This window comes from Anopheles coustani, chromosome 2, assembly GCF_943734705.1.
Source record: "Anopheles coustani chromosome 2, idAnoCousDA_361_x.2, whole genome shotgun sequence".
NCBI classification, from domain to species: Eukaryota; Metazoa; Arthropoda; class Insecta; order Diptera; family Culicidae; genus Anopheles; species Anopheles coustani.
Window position 1 is genome coordinate 38,542,759 of NC_071289.1, and position 20,146 is coordinate 38,562,904.

The following is a 20,146-nucleotide window of genomic DNA, read 5'->3' on the forward strand; positions in this document are numbered from 1 at the left end:
ACACACTGTTGTTCGGCCCTTTTGGAGGACAAGCGTGCAAAGTTCAGCGTTCTGCATCCGGTGGTTAGCAAAATAAATGAGCAAAAATCGAAACGGTTTAAGGGTGCGAGGGACGTAAAAGAGAAGGTAGCAGAGTAAGCGATGGTGCCACCGCTTTGGGGTTATCAAACTGACATCAACGCATTAGTTCGATCCTTGCGGGTAACCCGGGGTCGCTTGAAAACGAGCAGGACATGGGGTGAGCGTAAACCGGAAGCAACAAAACATCCTGCACGTACATCTTGTCGAGTGGAGTAAGTAGCAGTCGCGGGAGTAGTTTCGGCCGATTCTGCCGTGGGGAGTTTTATAGTTTCCACCAGAGAAATGGCTCAGAACTCGATTCCGACGCAGATGCATTTGTGGAACGAGCCGCTTTGGATCCGTTGGAAATAGTGTTGTTGTGCTTCTTTTGAACGGTGTGCCTCCCTTATCAATCAGGGTACTATTCTGGGCTCCCGTCCGCCGGCCAAATGTTCCCACTAACTAATGGTGCCCACGTGACTCGCGTGGACACACGACACACGAAACCCGACCTTACCCGAGTCCTGCTTGTACCGGTTCGTCCGTATGGCAAATGAGTGACAGGCACTCCTATTCTATAAGAGCGTGCCCGTGGCCCATGGTGTAGTCCTCGGGTGCATTTTGGACCGGTTTCTGGCCACTGATTGATTAGCAACGAATTGTTGATGTCAAACGTTAAAGCCGTTCGTTTGTGCACCACCTCATGCTATCAGGCATCTGGACCTTGACAGTGTGCCGCGTGGCAACTCCGGCCCGGTTTTTGGGGTGGTTTGCAGATGAGCCCCGACGGATTTGCGTTCCGTCGTGCCAAAAATTTAAAAAGAAAAAACAACAGCAACAACAATACAAACGACGAGGCACGTACAAAACGTGATGCGGAAATTAGTGTGCGCTGTAGCGGAGAAGCGGAAATCACGGTCCGTGCAAAGCCACTTATCGATCGCTTATCGTCGGACGGGCAGACGAGTGCAGTAACCACCCGGGATGGAAGGTATAAATCTATTTTTGACGATACCACACATTTCAATAAGCGGTAAGCGCAGTAAAACTAGTTTGGTTCGTATCATTTTTCGAGAAGACACATAAAAAATGTAGAGCTATTTTATATTATGTAAGACATATTAAAAAAATGCACACGCTATCAATTGAAATATCCTGAGATCTTCTTTTAATTTCTTTGAAGTTTTCTTTTATTATTTTGTGTTTGTTTTATGAACTGTTGAAATGTAATAATGGCTACGCAAATTAAATCCAATTCATTTACGGCTATAAAAACTAGTGATAATGATATTTTTTGTCACTATTTTTCGCTAGTTTCGAATTCCAGAAGGCTTAGTAAATCAAGTTTACCATTGTCTTGTCTGGTAAGCATAAGATGCAGCTCCAGCGGAGAATAAAATATTGTCCAAAACAATTGCCTGGAATAAAACTATTATCACTGATTTTTGTTAATTTTTTGTAATTTTCACATAGAAAAGAAGATAGATCCAAACTTTGGCATTCGTAAACAAATTATACTTTTTTAATAGGAATGATATTCACTTCACAAATTGATTCTTAGATGAGGTCGCATCTTTATTTTATGCTCACCTGACCGTATATTAATTTCATGCTCGACGAATTAATTAGCAGAAATAATCAGGTTGACACACGATATGCGAACTAATGGTTCCCATTCGCGCCTCGGGATCAGGTGGTTTTTCGTGTTGTTGACTAATATTTCTTACTGTTGCTCATGTCAAAAAAGTTGAAGTTATTCAACCACTCCTGCTTGTATATGTTTTAAAACCGTTAATTTATGACCGACCAAAGTTCTCGCCAATTACGTCTCAACCTCAACTGCGACTCCAGTTGACCTACGACGTGACCCACTGCAGCGCTCTCTCGGCTCCACCTTGTGATGTTAAATATTTGGCTTCCTTCTAAAAGGCAGACACAAAGAAAAAAAACAGTCGAAATAAAAACACAACGATTGCATGATTTCGGCATGTAAACAGCGCCAACCGTCACGAGTCACCCCGCCGGACGATGCCTCACCTGAGTGGTTTCCGGGAACCGCACGGCAGAAGAAATGGACCCGGGAGATCCGGGCCAGAAATGGCGAGTACCGAGTGCTAATCAAATTAACTGCTGGCTGCAAACGAACAAACAAACCCACGCATCGACCGTTCCTGGTGGTGCCGGTTGGAGGATGTTGGTTGCAATGGTCATGCTTATGGAAAAAAGAAAAACAGTGCAGTAAAATATGCACCATCAGGGTGCACGACGGTCTTCGTCGTCCTTCGCAAGGACCAGCATTCCAATTAGTGGAACGGCAGGAAGGAACGAGACGAAATTTCCGTGGCAACGGAGAACGCACCTCGGTAAAGTACGGGGTTTCTATCTTATATCAGAGAGCCTGGTGTTCTGTAGCTCATTTAGAGTAATATGTTCAATCGAAATCTGGTTTCGTGACATTACCAAATGAATTATCGATAACTGTCTCTCAATTTTTTGAACAGAATTAAAAATGTCTTCTTAAAGTCCTTGGAACGTTGGGAACAAAGTATTCAAAACTTTTTAAATGTTTGCTAATTCTTTGTATTTATTTAAGGTCGATTTATTAAGGTCTTTGATAACGAACGGTCAACATTATTATACATACTATTTCCGTTACAATTTCACGATAAACTAACTTTTTCCAGAAAGGATAGAAATGGTCTTATGTTGGTTGCCCTTCCCAAATTGGTGTCTACTCTGTCTTAACGAGTTTTTAAAATAGTTCAATGTTATAGTCCCAGGAATTGAATTATTTAGAGTTTTTATGATATGATATTTACAAATTTCTTGGGAAAAGCAATCTTCTTATCCAAAATAATTAACCAGCACATTTTGGATAGTACTTTAGAAAGCAATAAGAAGCAACGTTGTCTTGTGAACCGTAACTCAAAACCTACTGTTCTTCTGTGTCTTCACGTTAAGCAGGATAGAAACAACAGTCCAGATTCAAATCCCAAATTCTCGTTTCCAACTTGTATACATTTTTAATAGTTTGTGAACTTAATAGACTTCTGCCGCAAAAAAAAAATATTCGTAATCTGAATTATGGTGGCCTAATCTGTTCTTATCAGCCCTCAAAATTCGCGTTACAGTTGTAATTATTTGTGTGACCCTAGACACGAGACCTCCGGAGATCAGCTGTACGGCTACGGCTGGCCATATACAGGACGGAATTCGCATTTGATAACGTCCGTCTTTGTCAGTGGGCGACTCGCGTCATCAACCGCGCTGCGATAGCGCACCGAGGTACGTTAGGTCGGAACAGGGCTACAGGCATAGTAGGCTCTGGTATTGTAAGCTCTGGTGAACCGATCGGAATTTATCAGGGCTGTCCCGTTTTTTGGTGTATCAGTGCTAGTGCCGCAGGGTTCAATCGAGTACCCTTGCGATAGAATACTGTTAGAGGGCGCCGTCCGGTTCGCTGGTGTTGGTTAGACACGCCATATAGACGGAACTTTAATCGAAAGAGGCTTTCGTCGGTCGGTACTCATGTGACTATTTTATAACGCTTGGACGGTGCTATATTTGAGGTAGTGTGTATGTTTTTTTTTGTTTGCACTTGTTGACAGCTTGCTGTTGACGCCTTTCTTCATGAGCGGCCAGACAGGTGTCTGCACATTTCGGGACGTCGTTTAAGAAGCCCTCCGGAAGCTAGACATCGGCCCTTGGTGGTGTCGGTACTTTAGAAGCGTTAATGGAAACAATCCATAACCTAGTTTGATATTTCATGAGTTCATTCTTTCCGCTTATTTCCAGATCGGTTACTTCAGTTTCGTCGACAGTTTAGAGTTGCAGCAGCAACCTGGTGATGGTTCACGCTCTAATCCCTTCGGATGACAATGACGGCCTGTGGACGACGCCGAAGAAAGCGACGAAAGTGACACAGGCTTAGAGAAAGTGTTCAGTGTTGTGTATCTATGCATCCGGACTGCTGTGGTCAATTCGTGCTTCACTTAATATTCCGCGCATAGTTCTACGCGCCATACTTAACCCAAAGCTAAAACGCTAACGTACTTTGCTCAGTATTATTTGCAACACCCTTCATTCGACTGACTATCTACCGCTACTTTGCTCGTGGAGTAAATATTCCTTGGATAAAAGCTATCCTGTTAAAATGTGTAATTGCTGCAAGTGGTGAGTACTTGACCATAGAATATGACAACAGTTTTGTATTTTCCGCAAAGAATCGTTCTTGCAGTTGCTATTTATTGGATTTATTTATTGCTATTAAATTAATTGGAATTGGATAGAAGTTCTTGTGTGTCATGAAGTTTGCAATGCATCGAAATTTCCTTATCGACTCTCTGCAAAGTCTCGTGCTTGTCGATCATTTTATTTTGAATAATTATATAGGGTAAATAAGAATGAACGCCACGAATGAATTGATAACCGAACTATAACAAAAATGTTGAATAGCTTTCGCGTGGTTTCTTTAACTTCAAATAAACGTTTTGTATAAAGATCTCATTGAGTGATAGTTAGCTTTTCAAACCGCTAACAAAAATAATTATTTTTGTATCCAAAAATTTAATACCGGTCTGATAATTCATCTTAGAACCGTCAGAAAAACGTTACTTCATGATTATGGAGACAATGTTCCCTTGCAATACAGACGAACAATATGTTTTTTTATTTTCGTTCTTCTTTTAATTCATAAATTATTTGAATTCACTATTTCTTATTACTGTATTGAACATCACGTATTTCTGTTTTTCAGTATTTTTAGTTGCTGGGAGGACTTTTACTGGAACTGCATCGAGGAGAAGTTTTGCTTCGACGAAACGTTAGGTAAGTCACGCTAAAAGCGCTGCATCGATAGAATAACTTGGTTAAATATTAACTCTGCTGCAGCCCGATGGTAATGCTTTAATTTCATTTCATTTCGCGACGCTTCTGCACCTGGTCTCGCAAAACTATTCTCCTCCGATGTACAATAGTCGTGGGGCAATGCGGTGAAGAATCATTCTCAAGAACCTTTTTCTTGATTTCAGTGTGTAAACACTGTTGACTTCGGTTGGGAAAAACGTTTTCCCATCACGTTTGGCTAAGGGGGTTCGCCATTGTTTCGTCCACGCTCCTGTGGTTTTCCTTAGTCTGCTATTTGGCTGCACTGAGCGCAATGGAGAAAGTGAACTGTGCGACGAAAACCTCGCAGAAAGAAGAGTATTATTTGAACAGCACTTATTAGTCCCTGTGGGGAGGTGTTTTTTTATTCCTAGTAGTACACCAAGAGACTTGAAAGTGTTTAACGATGCCCAAGGATCCTTTGGGAATCGAATTTGGGACTAGTGTTCTATTCTGTTGCTTACTAGAGAGTTTTCTCTGATTAGAGCGTGTTTTGGTTTGCTAGCAAAGTTGATCGCACGGAAATTATGTTGCAAGATTGGCGATAATCTATTGAAAATTTGAAGCGTATTGGGATGCAAGAATAATCAAACTTTAATAGGTATGATAAATATTAAAAAAAAAACAATATTTTCATTTAAGGATTTATTCGATAACAAAATAATAATATGTAAACTTGTTTTGTTTTGCTATTTTTATCTTCCATGCACTTATTTTAAGTGCAATTGGCATGTATTATGCTTTGTATTATGTTCTTAATTGTGCGTTATTTCTCAACATTGTGTATTATTTCGTCACATAAGTTATTTCTCAACTACAATTTTTATGCCAGATAACCAGATGAATATCGGTTCATTTAAATTTATTTTGCGTAGAATTCTTTTTTGGTATAAAGTATTGAAAACCTTTCCCGGCTGAAAATAAAAGGCTTCGAAAATGAAATGGTGCTCGGGAAAAAGAACATGTTCCTAAGCTTCCCAGACGAATTGACTAAATTACGTTATAGTAATGGATGCAGCATCGACCGAATCTGGTTATGTGTTGGATACTGCGGGTTTCGGTGCAGCAGAAAAACTCCAAACATCCGTCCAATGGAAAGACGTGAAAAAGTGGGTTGAGGGGGATAACAAATATTGTGCCAGTCCGAAAATTATCGATTGATGACAAAATTGATCCAACGCACCAGACTCGGACCGGTGAAAATTCCAGACATGTACCGTCAGATGGGTGGGGTAGGGTGGTAGGGTGAGTCACGTGATCGATGGTTTGGAGCCGAAATATACCTTTGGGAAAAGCCGGTCTCTGAAGGTATGCTCTATTTATGGGAAACTTCGATGTATCAAAACGTACCGGATCTGATACATGTGTGGATCGAATAGTTTCTGGAACCGGAGATTGTTACTTTAAAACTCTTTCCAGATGTAGGTTTCTTTAAATATGACAATGTTTTGTGCTGTCCAAGCATTGTGATACAAAGCTGAAGTGTGTAATAATTATAACATAAACTAAAAACAAAATGATATCAAAAGATTGGCTGCGAAAATGATCAAAACTTTAACAAATTGCATCTAGATAAAAATAACTTAAGAAACCATACATATGCATAAAGTAATATATTGAATAACTTTAGAAATCATAGATATGCGTAAAGTAACTTTACTTATAAATTTAAGCTACTTTTGTTTGATTTTAAAAGATGACAAATTTTTGATACAATTTTTTTTCAAATTTGTTATTTTTCGTTTTGAACCATTGTTCGAGATAATCTTCTTTTAGTTAGCATAAAGTTCATTATTGATTCCAATTCTCATTCCTAAAAATATGTTAATAATTTTTATGTTTGGTTTCATTCCTTTACACGCATAGTATTGTTAACAATCGACAATTCGGACACCTGAGTCACTCGAAAAAGTGTCGTGAGGTGAAAAGTATAGGTTTTTGATTGAAAATGACCTCGAAATAAGATCCAGGAGAATTTTAACATTCATAAGCCTATTCATCAACTAAATAATGAAACAAATTATGAAGACGCTGTTCAATTCCTATTTGAATGGTTGTTGTCCGTTACACTAGTTTGGTGCGTTAATAAAAAGCTAAATATGTATTTTGCTGATCCTTAAGTAAGTAAAATGTGTGTTTGTCACACAGTAATAAATTCATCCCTGAATCGGAACAATTTGGTGATAGTACGCAAGCCACCTAAAGATTTAAATTATATTTTAAAATTTCATAAAACAAAATGTATCGTTATCATTGCTTTATTTTTTTTTCAAATTATTACCTACAATCCTTGTAACAAGGTACTTTGCTAAAACAAAAAAGGTCCATTCATGGTTATATCTTCTGCGCACTTTTCAATCAGTTTACCGGTCTATGGCTCTACTCACACCTTGGACCATTGATCGGTGCCGCAGTACTCGGACCAAACCCCGGTTTGGGACTCGCGCCGATCGATAGAGTTAGCAACGCATTTGATGTTGATATAAGACCGCCGGCACCGATGGGGCTGCCTTCTTTTATGCCCTAGCTGTTGTTGACGGAGAACATTTCGCATCATCTGCGGTCGGTGGTGTTGCTGCACGAATTGTGTTGCATTGGCAGCGTTTCCATTCGTCAGGTTGTGTGTGTGTGTGTTTGAGTGCATGTGTTGGGTTTTCTTTTTTCTCCTCCTCTGGTGTGCAGGTTTACCTTTAACCTACCGTTGCGCAGTTTATCAAACATTCACGTTTGATGTGTTGCTGTCTGCGGTAGGTATGCACACATACGCTGCTGCTGCTGCTGCTCTTGTATGTTCCTGTGCATCGCTGCATGTGCAGGCAGTGCTGCACGGAAAGTGCGGATCTATGCTGTTGATATTTAATTTTGTGAAATGCACCATCACCAGCAGACACTCAGCCGCAACACTTGGCAGCGTTCTGCTATCTGGCTTGTGCTCACATACCTCCCTCCCCCTACGCCGCTTGCCTTCCCTTTTGGCCCAAAATTTCCCAACGATCATATCCGCGACACAGCAGCATCACCCCATTTCCTTCGTCACCAATTTCCCATTCCATTTTCCCGCGTTCGACGATAATTGAACTGATAATTAATTTCGCCCGGCAGCATAACCACTGCACCTTCCCCCTCCGCGTGCATTTCGTGGGAAAAGCACTTCAAGTGCAACACACCGTCATACCCACACACACACACACCCGTTAAAGAGTAGTTCTTCTTTGCGCACCGGTTCACAATCGCAATCGATCCCGGTACCTCTCGCTTGCCTCGCGTATTCTAAACTTCTTCTCTTCGTCCCAATCCGACGACCTCCAGGCAGGAGGGGGGTGGAAACATTGCAGCAGTGACATAGATACTTGCCGGGGTGTCCTCGGGTTGGCGGTAATGATTTTATTAATTTTTCGTCATCCTTCACCCTTTTGGCGGTTGGAGCACGAGGAAAAATTGGGCTCGTTATGATGGTGGTTTTAGGATAAATTTGTTCCACTTTTTCTATGCACATCGTGTGCAGGGTTGTTTTTTTTTTTGCAAACTCCAATGCATCTGATGCTGCATTGCAGGCACACGTTTGGGATGGTACGGTTAAATTTTCTCCACGTCCGCGAGTTGGCGTATGTTTTGGCTTAAAATGCACAAACCGGGGGCTTTATTTCGGGAAAATGTTTAAAATGGGTAAATTAAACTGAAGCTATAAATAGTTTGAGCTGGAAAAATTGTGCAATGTACGATTTTTCTTTCTGCTAATTAATTTCCATCCGGAATAATTGATTACATTCAACACGTAATTGGCCTAATAAATCAATTGTGATTCATTCATCATAAGTGCTTCATTGTGGACTATTGTTCTAGGGCTTGAATTACGAAAACTATGTTGGGAATGGAAAGGATTTTTTTTTTAAATCGTATTAATTGACATTGATATCAATTGGACATAATTCTTTGCAAGTACGATATTCAATTTTGTTTTTAATATGAACCATTTTTTAAATTTTACAAAAGTAGTAAGCAAAATTATATTCTATTTTATATCGCACAATTGTGTCCAAAAGCATCTCTGTTGAAGTCGTTCCTAACTATCAATCGATTTCAATTTCGTGGCTTCCTCACACATTAATTTATGAACTTCCGCAAGACGACAGGGAAGGAGCAAACCCGGTTCGGCCAAAGAAATCATCCTTTGCAGCACGGCCCTTCCGGAACACTGTTTCAGTGATGAGGTTATTCCGGTTCGTAAGGTTTTCACTTGCGGATTTCTTTATTTTCTACGCTGATAACTTTTATAAAAGAAAACTGTAGCCGATCGATTCGAGCAGAAGCTGGTGGGTCGATAAACCACATATGAACTCCGTACGGTGCAGACTTCGTTCGGTGAGGGATTCGTCGAGCGATAGAGCCCAGAAGGAAGGAGTGGGATAATTATTTTGGTGTGTGGCTTTCAATTAGAACCCGATCCTCGAGAGGGCATCAGGCAGCGTTCGGGAAGCGAAACTTTCATTGTCAAACGAGAAAATGCAATCGAAAAAGCAACAGAACGACAAAAAAACCCGCAGCGGTTGGGTTGGTATGCGCTTTTCCGTGCAGTTCTTCGATTTTTTCGTTAGTTTTCGGTTTTAGTTTTCCTAGCGGTCAAGATGCACTACCGCCCTCCTACGTCCATTTGCTGGCGAAAGTTTAAGAAAGTGTAATTACATTCGTATCACGTAATTAAGTAAGAAGAATGTCCGAACGATCTGGTACCCGGTCGGCTTTTGGTCGGCGGCTGGGTTGAAGTTTAGTGGCAATGGTAGTTTTTAGCCTTCACCAGAGCTCCATACGAAAGTACTCTTCCTCTGTGTGGTTCGCTTGCCAGCCACCACGACGACGATAACGACAATATTTATCAACCCGTTGCGGATTCTAACAGCTCCAACATTTGGGAGCATCCTCTGGGAGGGATGCAATGAATCAATGCCTCTATTTTCTTTTAACTTTAGCTGACTTTTATTTTGTTTCGCTCCCTCCCAACAGTCAACTACGATCCGGACGATGACGAGCATGCCGCCAAAAGCAAGAGTAAGAATGGATTCTATGGCAGCACCGCTGAGGGAGGGTCGGCGGAGAACAACAACGCACCGATCTGCCGGCAGCCGGCGTCCGGTGCAAGCATTGGCCGAAACATGTCCATGAGGTAAACAGTTTGGTCCGCTTAAACGGTAGCTTTTTCGTTTTAGGCGATATAACAAAAGCATTTCTCAGCCAGATTAGCCACTTTGATGTTAGCGACATTTTTATTTTGAAACAAATTTCTAAATGTTTGCAAATATTTGTAATATTGTATTGTTTAACAAAGATATTATTTGAATGGAAAATAAAACATGTCCAATGGCATGTAGGTTTTCAGTGTGTACTCAATGAGGTTTGATAAAATAAACAATATATACAAAATTGTTTTTTTACGTTGTTTTAAAATCAACTTAATGAGTTTATGAAAGCCTCTTCCATTTTCCCTAATCGAATAAAATTGTTTGGGAATGTGTAAAATATTTAAACCTTATTCAAATATTTTCATCGAACTATCTAAAAAGTAAATTCATTGCTTTATTACAGAAAAAATCTTAAAAACGGGTTTAATTGTTGGTTGTTTAATGTTTTTGTTATCAATTAGTATTGTGCTTATTTTGGTTCCGATTTTTTTAAATTTTATATTTACAGATAAAAGCACGTATAAATACAAAAGTCTTAAACAAATGTTTTGACCAAACGCATATATTTAAATAAAATGTGTACGAAATATTCTAGTACTGCTTTGTAGTTTATTACTGCTTTGTACTGCTTTGTAGTCTTAAATCGAAAGCATGTTTTCTTTCTGTATGAATTTCTATAAAATAGATTACAGAGTAGATGCGGTTTGAATTTTATATTCATAACGTTGATCGAAAGGTGAAAAGGGTCCAACCCTATCCGAAGGATCCTGATAACTATAACATATTTTTATAATACCCTGTATCTCACGTGCACTGTCCACCGTTTCAGCTCGAAAATACACGAGGATGACCTGCGGCGCGAGGTGCAAACCAACGTTCCGATGCTGGCACCGGAAGTGATGGCCATCTTCGCCAACTCGCAAATTTTCCAGTCAAGCGCACCGCCGAAGCCAACGGCGGCCGCCCGGGCGACCTCACCGGCGTCGGTGAAGTTCGCCATTTCCGATTCCGGTTCACCGATCGAGGTGACACCGGTCAACGCCGGGCGACGGTCGGACGCACCGGCAGCTTCCGGCGGTGACTCCGGCGATGAGGGTCGCCGCGAGTTGAGCTCCGATAAGCTGCTGAAACGGCTCGAAGGTAACTAGCAGTGTCCCGCAATTCGTTCTACACTCACATCTGCACGGACCTCCCGCACAGGGAGTGCTGAACTGAGAAGGGAAAATCGAACATAAAAAGAAAACAAATACATGCACACACATACACACTACCTCGTAGTTTTGTAGAGCAGGCAGAGAAAGGACTTTCTCGAGTGCAACAAACTAGTACAAAATAGCAAACACTATACACCGCAATGTATGAAACCATTTTACCTTCATAAAACCCGAGGACCCCGTTTGGGAAAAGTTTCACCCCTGCCATCGTACGAAAAAAGCGCGCCTTTCTTCGGTGCAGTATCGTAAATAGAGTTTTTACGAGTTTGGCTAGTCACATTAGGACGTTATTAGTAGTTGGTAGAGGATAACATTATTTAAATCAATAGTTTTAGCCTGCCCCACCCCTTGAATGCTACTCAATCAATCGATAATAAAGATCCTCCCCTTCCACCCACGTCAATAATCGTTGGTTGCACCCTGGTATAATGATTCGTCCTAATCGCATGATAATGACTGTCTCACTACTGTTTAAGCTGAATTAATAATCTTTATCTTTATGGCTCCACTCAACTACTTTAACCACTGTTCTCTTCTTCACTACTAAGTACAATTACCGATCGTAAAACGAACTTATGGCTCGGAAAAACCTGCTCCCACCCGTGTTGGAGGGTCGGTGTTAATCCGGTGGGCCACAATCACTTTCACATCTCCTCCTTCTGTCGGCGGGTTTGTTGTTGGTTTTGCATATTTGCACGGGATCGCACCATACAAATGCACCTTTTCGGCCAGGGAAGGGATCTTCTTTTAGCGCTAACCTACCGGACACGGTGGTCCGGATTAACCGGCTGCCGTGTGTTATATGTATACTAACCATCAAGCTCATCGTCCACTCGAACGGGGCAGGATCATTGACAAAACTACTCCCCCGGTACTAGCCTTCCACTATGGCAGGCTAGCGGACGGTCTCACGCAATCTCACGGACCGGGTAAGTTGGCGTAGTGCGAAGAGCGTACGTAGTGAAATTGGCTTTAGTTGACTACTAACTGTATTGGCTTTGAGTAACTAGTTTCAATAAAATCCTACACTAGCTTGTTCGCTGTTTGTTTTCGTATTTTTCACCCTTCTATAATCCTTGCTATCCTTGTCAGTGCTTTCGTGATTTTTTATTTTATTAGTTGAATGTGCTTCCTTTTTTGCTATTTCTAAAATGTTGTTGGGTTTGGATTTAAAAAAAAATATGATAATATGATTCAAAACGGAAATAAATTTTAATGTACGATTTTTTAGCGACTGGCGAAAATAATGCTCGCTCAACAGATTAACAAAATAAATAAATTAACTCGGCTCACGAATAGACTTTCGTTGCATATTGCCACCACATTCCTCTCGGCATTCTGTGTCATAAATAATACTGCCACTGTTTCTCGTTACTGGTACACTGAGGCACTAGTTGGTTGACCATCAAACCGTAACATTGGTCACGTGCACCGTTCAGCATGTTTTGTGTCCAATTTTAGGCTCCAATGGATGCGTGTTTTTCTTTACCTCTGGAGACTGTCTTCAGTAATAATTTGATATTATTTCAACTCGATACTAAGTTTACGTTTTTGTTATTGCCTACCTTTGCCATTTAAGTCTTTTCTGCTCGCGTGATATAGATAGCTATAGAAAATATTTCCCCGTTTAAAAGTTGCTTTATTTCCTTCACCCACCTTCATTGTGATAGTGTTATTATTATTTCTACAAATCAATATCTTATTCCAAAAAAATATTTCCCCACCTACACCTGTGGCTCTTTTACACACACTTTGACGCACACTTTACATCAACTATAGGCGACACATCAAAAGCTAGTGCAATAGAGATGCAATTGTTAATTTATGTTTAACACTTTTTAACGATGTTTGCTTGTGTTTCGTTGCAGCTGGAAGTGCGACGTCGGATGAACGGGACAGTCGCCCCGTCATACCGGCGATCGTTGAGGAGGAGGATAGCGAAGAAGATGGTCAGCAGAGCCGCGACGTGGAAGACGTTCACCGTGATGTCGAAGTCATTCTACGACCACCGCGTAATTTCTCCGAGTCCAGCCTGTCCCGGTCGATCCCGCGGGACGTAGGCGGCAGCGCGGTCAACAAGACGATCAGTCAACTGCAAGCGGAGATACCGTACTTCTCGATACGGCCAGCCAGTGAGAACGATATCTTCACGATATCGGGTGCGAGTGCGGGTGGCGGTGGCGGTGGCAGTGGTGCAAGTTCCGGAGCGTACAATGCCATCAGTATGACACCGGAGGTGCCGGCCATCTCGTACTCGAACCTGCCGAAGAACTACCTCGAGACGCCGGTGATCGAGAAGTACCGCGAGTCGGTCAGCCTGTACTCGATCCAAACGGCCGGCATTAACCGGCAGTCGCAGACGGACAGCCTGTCGATGCCTCGCTACTACGGCAAGTCGGACCTGTTCGTGTCCGGTATCGATCGGGCCAACAGTCGCAGTGCGGACGCGGTCGAGATGAACCAGTCGGACAGTGACGACAAGGGGCTGGCGGTCAGCGATGGCAGTGGAAACGGGCTGTCCCTCAGCAGCAGCGCCTTGTCGAAGGCAAAACGAAGCAGAAGTGTCGCGGCCGAACGGAGCAAGCGACTGATGAACATCCGTACCGCGCTGCCACCGTTGAATCTGGGTTTGATACGGGGCAGCTCGTCGTCGAGCAACTTGCGCGAACGGGGAGAATCGCGCGAGCGGGCGGAAAAGGGAACCAACAAGTCCAAGGAAGGAGGGTTAAGAGTTTAAAGTGTGCCAGTTTGGGGTGGGAAGCACTCCGCACGTTCGTTTTTAGTATCGAGAAAATGAAACATATCAGTGCCAAGTACAGTATACGGGAAGCCAGACTGTCCAATGATGAGAAACTGTTGCTACTTAACGGTTGCGTATTGTTTAGAATATTGTTGTATTTTTATTTTAATGAAAGTTTACCGGCAACGAATCGGACGCGGTGGAGGTAAAACGTGGCAAAAAGTGTTTGCCAATGTGGCGTACCTAGCGTAGGCGTGTTTTAAAAACCGTTGAAAACAAGTCTTTCCAACTTTTTGGCTCGTTTCTGAAAGGAGCGATATTATTCCATGTTTGTAGATGTAAGCTAGATTTCAATAAACACAGATTAATCGTAGAATAAACCATGATTCAATTTGTACCGTTTAAATAACTTTAACATTGCTTTTGTAAAATACTTTTTTACTCTATTTAAAGAATCTATAAACTACATGATGACCATCCGGATATGTCCTTCGCTTAGGAAAATTTCAATTTTTTCGAAAAACTTTTTCTCGAAGTTAAAGAATTTCTTCTTCTTCTTGGCGTAACGACCTCTTGGTCATATGCCTGCCCGTTAAGGGCTTACGAAACTTGCTTCCCTGTTGTACGTGGATAGTCACTCGCTCGTGCAGGGGAGGGGGCCCGGTCTCGGTTGGGCTTCGAACCCACGCCGTCGAGGTGGTGAGCCCCGGCGCTCATGGGCCGATTTTCTAACCGGCGCTACCGCTCGGCTGTCGCGGACCCCCATTAAAGAATTTACAGTTATTTATTTATCGATCCACATTAGTGATGAGTCTTACGATTCTTTTCACAGATCGACCCGGAATCGACTCCGTCCCTAGAAGAATCGATTCGGATCAATCCGAACCAACGGATCGAACTCGCATATGGGCAGCTGCACTCACGGGTCGTTGCAATCGGGAATCGTTCCGACCCGATAGGCTCTTGTCGACCCGCTCATCACTAATCCACATGCAAGTTTGCAAATGCTGTCAGCTTTGTAACTTATCGTTTTGTTGAAACTTATCGCTTCAAAATAAACTTCTCTCAAAATGGTGAATCTTCTCTCAACATTAAAAAACCCCTCTCTAAACTGTAAATCCTCTCCCAAATTCCCTCTCACGCCCTTGAACCGATACATTTGATGAAACGGGAGTTTGACCTTGCAAATGCCAGAGGTTCTTGCGCGAGGGTCAATGAATCGGCAATCTACCGGTACCGGTTCGTTGCGAATGTCAAAAATGACACACGGCCGCCATTGTGAATATATTTACACGCAGCTTTACTTTCCTCAAAAACTAGAAACGATGGATAGATTTTCACTTGGACAAAGCTGCTTGTCTTCAATAGACCATTCATTTGAGGGGTCATTTATCAAAATCGGTTGTGGAACTAGAAAGTTATTGGCAAATTTGCATTTTTTTATGCTTAAATTTCAAAATCAAGCTGCCTTTGTCTTTTTACCGTAGATAGCGCTCTCTTTTCTTGCCACAGGCGAGGCGCGTCTCCCGAACGTCAAACGAAAAGGGACTGTCATTTGGCGTTAAACAAGCTGGACGACTAGTTCAGTCGCGGAGCGTCGAGGTGCGGTCAGGTTGTTCAAACTTCTGCGAAGGAAACCCTGCTACCGAGAAGGGAAAATTTGATGCAGCAGGAAAGTTTGCAGAGCATAAAACGGTGCCGCTTGTAGTTCGTGCAGCTCGCGTTGTGCCATCGAATTTTACCTCGAAACCGACGGCGCAGGCTCCTTCGCGAGGAACTTCGCGATGCGGAGTTTGTGACGTTTTCGTTGTAAACAGGCTAGTTTCCTAGCAGGAAAAGTGCTGCTCCGATGGTTCGCGTTCCTAGTTGCGACGATGCAGTTGTTTATTTAACTTAGAAAGGTAATTGTCAATGTTTGTTAAGGTTTGCTAGTGGGTCGAAAAACGGATCCCATTGCGTTGCAGTGTGGTGTTCTGTGAGTTGGGGTCCCGTCTTTTTCTGTCGTGTTATCCTGTTATCCTTGCTAGTGCGTGTCCTCGTGAGTCGGAAATTTCGTTCTTGCAAGTGAGTTTCTTCGTAGGCGCCGAAAAACACGGTTAAATAAGTGTGTTCTTTCAAAATCGATGGTGAATTGTCGAAAATTACGAGAAATGTCAACATCGAATCGACGGAGAGTAAAAAATCGATCATCTCTAGAAGTGCTGTTCAGTTCTTGTGGTGATTTGCGTGTCTGCTGCAGCATCCCGCGTACTAGTTAGAAAAAAATATCATATTGCTCTAAGCATAGCAAATCTTTGTGAAACCGCTAAAGCATACATCAAAGCGAGCCCATGTGCAGTGTAGTGTGAAGCAGCAGTATTTTCTATTCCTAGGGATAATGGCGTGCGCAGTGTGTGGTTGGTTGTTATTTTCATTCATGTCTGGCGTTACCAAATAGGTGGTCCGGTGTTGTAGCGTTTGCTTGCATCGAATTTCCATAGTGCCACCCCTCGGTTGGTGTGTTTTCTGTGAGTCCGTGTGTGTGTTTGTGTACACCACGGTGCAAGGATCTCGCGTGTGTGTATATGTGTGTACGTGTGCTTTAGAAGAAAAAAAATCTACCGGGTCTGAGAAGCAAAAAAAAAAGGCGGCTCAATCCTACGACGACGGACGGACGAGGGGTTGAATGACGCTTTACGAGGGCAGCGGAGACGGCGGAGATTAGAAGATGTAAATAAAGCCATCGAAAGGAACCCAAGAAGACCGAGCGAAGGAAAAACAACGCGGGCCCGTTGACGATATAGATCTAAATCTCTCGTTGATGCCCGCAGCCTCCCGAACTGAAGGCTACTGCAAAGCATTCGTTTTGAAGAGCCTACCGGAGAGAGTGAGAGCGCAAAAGATAACTGTGAAATGTGAACGAGAGAGTGAGAAGGAGGGATAGTGAGGAGAACGGGAACGGAAAATCGATCGAGGAAAGCATCGACCGTCCGTTCCGTCCAACAATGCTACGACAAATCGTTCTTGCAGATGAATTCTGGTACGCCGGGAACATGCGTCGTAGCGATGCTCGGATGCAAATGGTGGAGGCGACATGGAAAATAGAGGAAGAAAGTCATGTGGACCGTGCATGTGGAGAATGGAAATGAAAATGTAGGGGAAAAAAACCCCGGAGACGGCTGGAAACCAAAATCGCCTACGCGTACGAGATGAACTAGATCGATCGAAAGGAGCGCTCGGCAAAGAAGGTATCTTGTCTGACGAAAGGCAATCTTTGGAAGACGTCCCCAAACTGGTGTGCCCTAAGAATGTCTATGACCAAAGTGTACGCATCATCCCGTCGCTGGTTCGGCCTATCTTGGCGTGTGCGCTCGTTAAAGCAAATCAAAGCACGACTGATTCGCCTTCCATCTTTTTCCGGCACCCGCTCCCTAAACATTGACCTTACGCTGGGCCGCTAGTCCGGAGTTCCGCTTTGCACAGGGAGATAGTGTCCTGTCGGAAAACATTCCCGGCCGGAAGTGAAGCTTTTCGAGCGTGCGAGCAAGCGAACGAGATTTATTTGCATACGATAAGAAGGGAGGGAGTTCGTGAAAGGTTTGGTCACGGTCGCCCCGAAAGGTTGTGAACGCTAGGACCTTCTCGGTCGGATGAGCAAGGAAAGAATTATTGGCATCGTCATCTCAGTTCTACTGTGCGACCGATTCGGTTGTGTTTTTCTTTTTCCATCGATTCGTTTCTTCGTTCAAAATTCCAGTGACTTTGACGTACAACAACACGGTCTGATAAGGATTGTATTTTGCTGCCCGATGTGGAGAGACATTCCTGCTACGGGTTGGTCAGTTGGTTTGATTATGGATTAAAGTTTGACTGCTGTATGGCTCGGCTAGGTTGGGATGCTGCGAAACGGTTCGGATGGACCGACCTCCGTCGCCATACTGATAGGGAACTGATAAGGCTCGGGCAAATTCTTTCTCGATTGTTTGGTCTATGTAGAAAGTAGTCCAATGTTTCTGTGGATGCGGGCTTGTGGTTTGAATATGCCACCTCAATTACCACAACTTTTTCCCATGTTTCGTTGGTCCAGTTTGATGAGGTTTTAGGGTTTTACAGTCAATTAAACAGTCGGCGTATCGATGATGACTTTCACAGTAAAGAAGAATCTTTTTTGCCTTTGAACAATAGATCAAAGCTTGAAAACCATCAAAAAGCTGTTCGGATCATGTTGGTACTAGTGGTTTAAAGCACGTTTATGGCTTATTCGTGAATGATATTTTTACTTCTTTATTTGTTTTCTTTTTTATATTTCATTTGCAAATGTTAAGGTTTTAGTTGATAATTCATGAAACTGTTTATGTTTGTTTAAATACTGATGTGTTCAAAAAGATTGTGCAAATCCATGAAAATCTCTCAAACCTGCATGCATTGCACGACAGAGTTTAGGAATATGTTCGTTCTATTACTTCTATTCCGATTGAGTTTCAAGAGTTGACCTGGTTTAAACTTGCCGTGGGGCCTTAAACCACAAACGCTGCGACGGCTATGACAAATCGAACGCCATAACTCTACCGCAGACATTGCATAAAACCCATTTTTTTTAAACGAAGGACTGGGTTCGGTTTTGCTTTTTCGCCGACTTTGACAAATACATCCCGATGGATTGGTGGACCGACGAACATTCTCCCATACTGCCGCTTGCAAACTTTTCCGACTGCAACAACTCTTCTCCGGGAGGGTTTTACTTTCGATCCTTCGGTCGAACTTGACGTTTCCGGTCGGAAGACATAAAAAAATGGGGAAGCAACAACGTGAAAAAAAATCACTCCTGAAAGATGTTTGCGTGAAATGTTATGCCAAAATAAAAAAAAAGACTGAAAACCGAATCAATCCCATTCGGTGAAGTAGTTTCGAGCAGTTGATACGTCCTTCCGGTTTTGGTGATGGTTTTTTTTTTGCTTCAGTCGATGGATAGTTGAACTAACTCGTCGGCGGCTGCAGGAAACACTCGACACAAGCAAACGAAATCGAAATGCCATGAGCGAATGGGGCTCTTTTTTGAATTCTCCTCATCGTTCGGATGGATCAAGATCTTCTTCTGCCTTGTTTGAACGGAGGACCCGCAAGAAACTACACAATGTGGTAAACGAGGCATTCGAAGAGATGCCAATTTCATGCGCCTCTTCCATGGATCCTACGCAATAATCGTTGCTAACACTTCGATGGGGATGGAGGGAAGAAACGACCAAAGCTAACTCATGATCCGATGCTGTTCCGGCATCGTTTCAAGGGCGCTAGCCCACTGTCGTTAACCTCCATCAATGTAACTCTATAGTTTTTTACACAGATCTATTTTTTCCCACTGAATTTATATTTGGTCACAATAGCGAACAGTATCGAGATGTCTTTTAAATGTCTTTTTTTTTTACCCATAAATCGAATCAAAACGACAAGTTTTGAGTCTTTTGCAGTACAATTCGTCAAGAAATTTCCACATTTCTCATCTGCTGTCGCACTATTATCATATTCTGTCGTGAGATTGTAATTCTATTATTTTTCCGACTTTTGTTTTTGTGATTTATGCTGGATAAATATTTGTTTTGGTATTCTCAGACGCCATCTGATTAAAACATGATTTGCTTTTGCATGATGAAATCTTGTAAAACTCATATTTCTTGCTCCGAAAACCAATAACAAGGCAGAAAATATGCAATAAAAATGGCCTAGAGCAATACTACTATGCGAGCTCAGTTTTTATGTATAGAATTTTGTTTATGTTTGTTACAGTTAGCTGTAAACTAATAAATAGGTGTGAGGAAAAAATATATCATTTTTACTGTAAGAATAATCAAAATATATAGTTCAATAGTTACTGCCAAATCGTGTGATTGATCACAAAAAAAAGTACAACAAGAAAAATTAAAATGTGGCTCTTTTGGAAAAATCCATTTTATAATTACCCTGGCCTGCAGTTAGTCAAATTGAAATCATAATTATTAAACATTGCATGTCGTGCAAATTAAAAATCAAACCGTTCATGCGCTATCTATTGTTGTGTTAAATAACGCACTATTGTTCAAAGGAATGTCATGTAG

General features: G+C 42.2%; 2 protein-coding genes across 7 annotated transcripts in view; both read left to right on the forward strand.

The window, feature by feature from the left end:
* Positions 1-14,423, forward strand: part of LOC131262145 (uncharacterized) — a 31,605-nt gene extending 17,182 nt beyond the window's left edge. For all 4 annotated transcript variants that reach the window (XM_058264070.1, XM_058264069.1, XM_058264072.1 and 1 more), the window contains exons 3-7: positions 3,856-4,233; positions 4,817-4,887; positions 9,946-10,105; positions 10,951-11,261; positions 13,204-14,423. In XM_058264070.1, coding sequence (XP_058120053.1) covers positions 4,214-4,233; positions 4,817-4,887; positions 9,946-10,105; positions 10,951-11,261; positions 13,204-14,072 — 1,431 coding nt within the window. In that variant the 5' untranslated portion in view covers positions 3,856-4,213 and the 3' untranslated portion in view covers positions 14,073-14,423. The remainder of the gene's footprint in view (positions 1-3,855; positions 4,234-4,816; positions 4,888-9,945; positions 10,106-10,950; positions 11,262-13,203) is intronic.
* A 1,244-nt stretch (positions 14,424-15,667) lies between these two features.
* Positions 15,668-20,146, forward strand: part of LOC131265717 (semaphorin-1A) — a 190,569-nt gene continuing 186,090 nt past the window's right edge. For all 3 annotated transcript variants that reach the window (XR_009178295.1, XR_009178296.1, XM_058268020.1), the window contains exon 1: positions 15,668-15,976. The gene's annotated coding sequence lies outside the window, so the exon portion shown is untranslated. The remainder of the gene's footprint in view (positions 15,977-20,146) is intronic.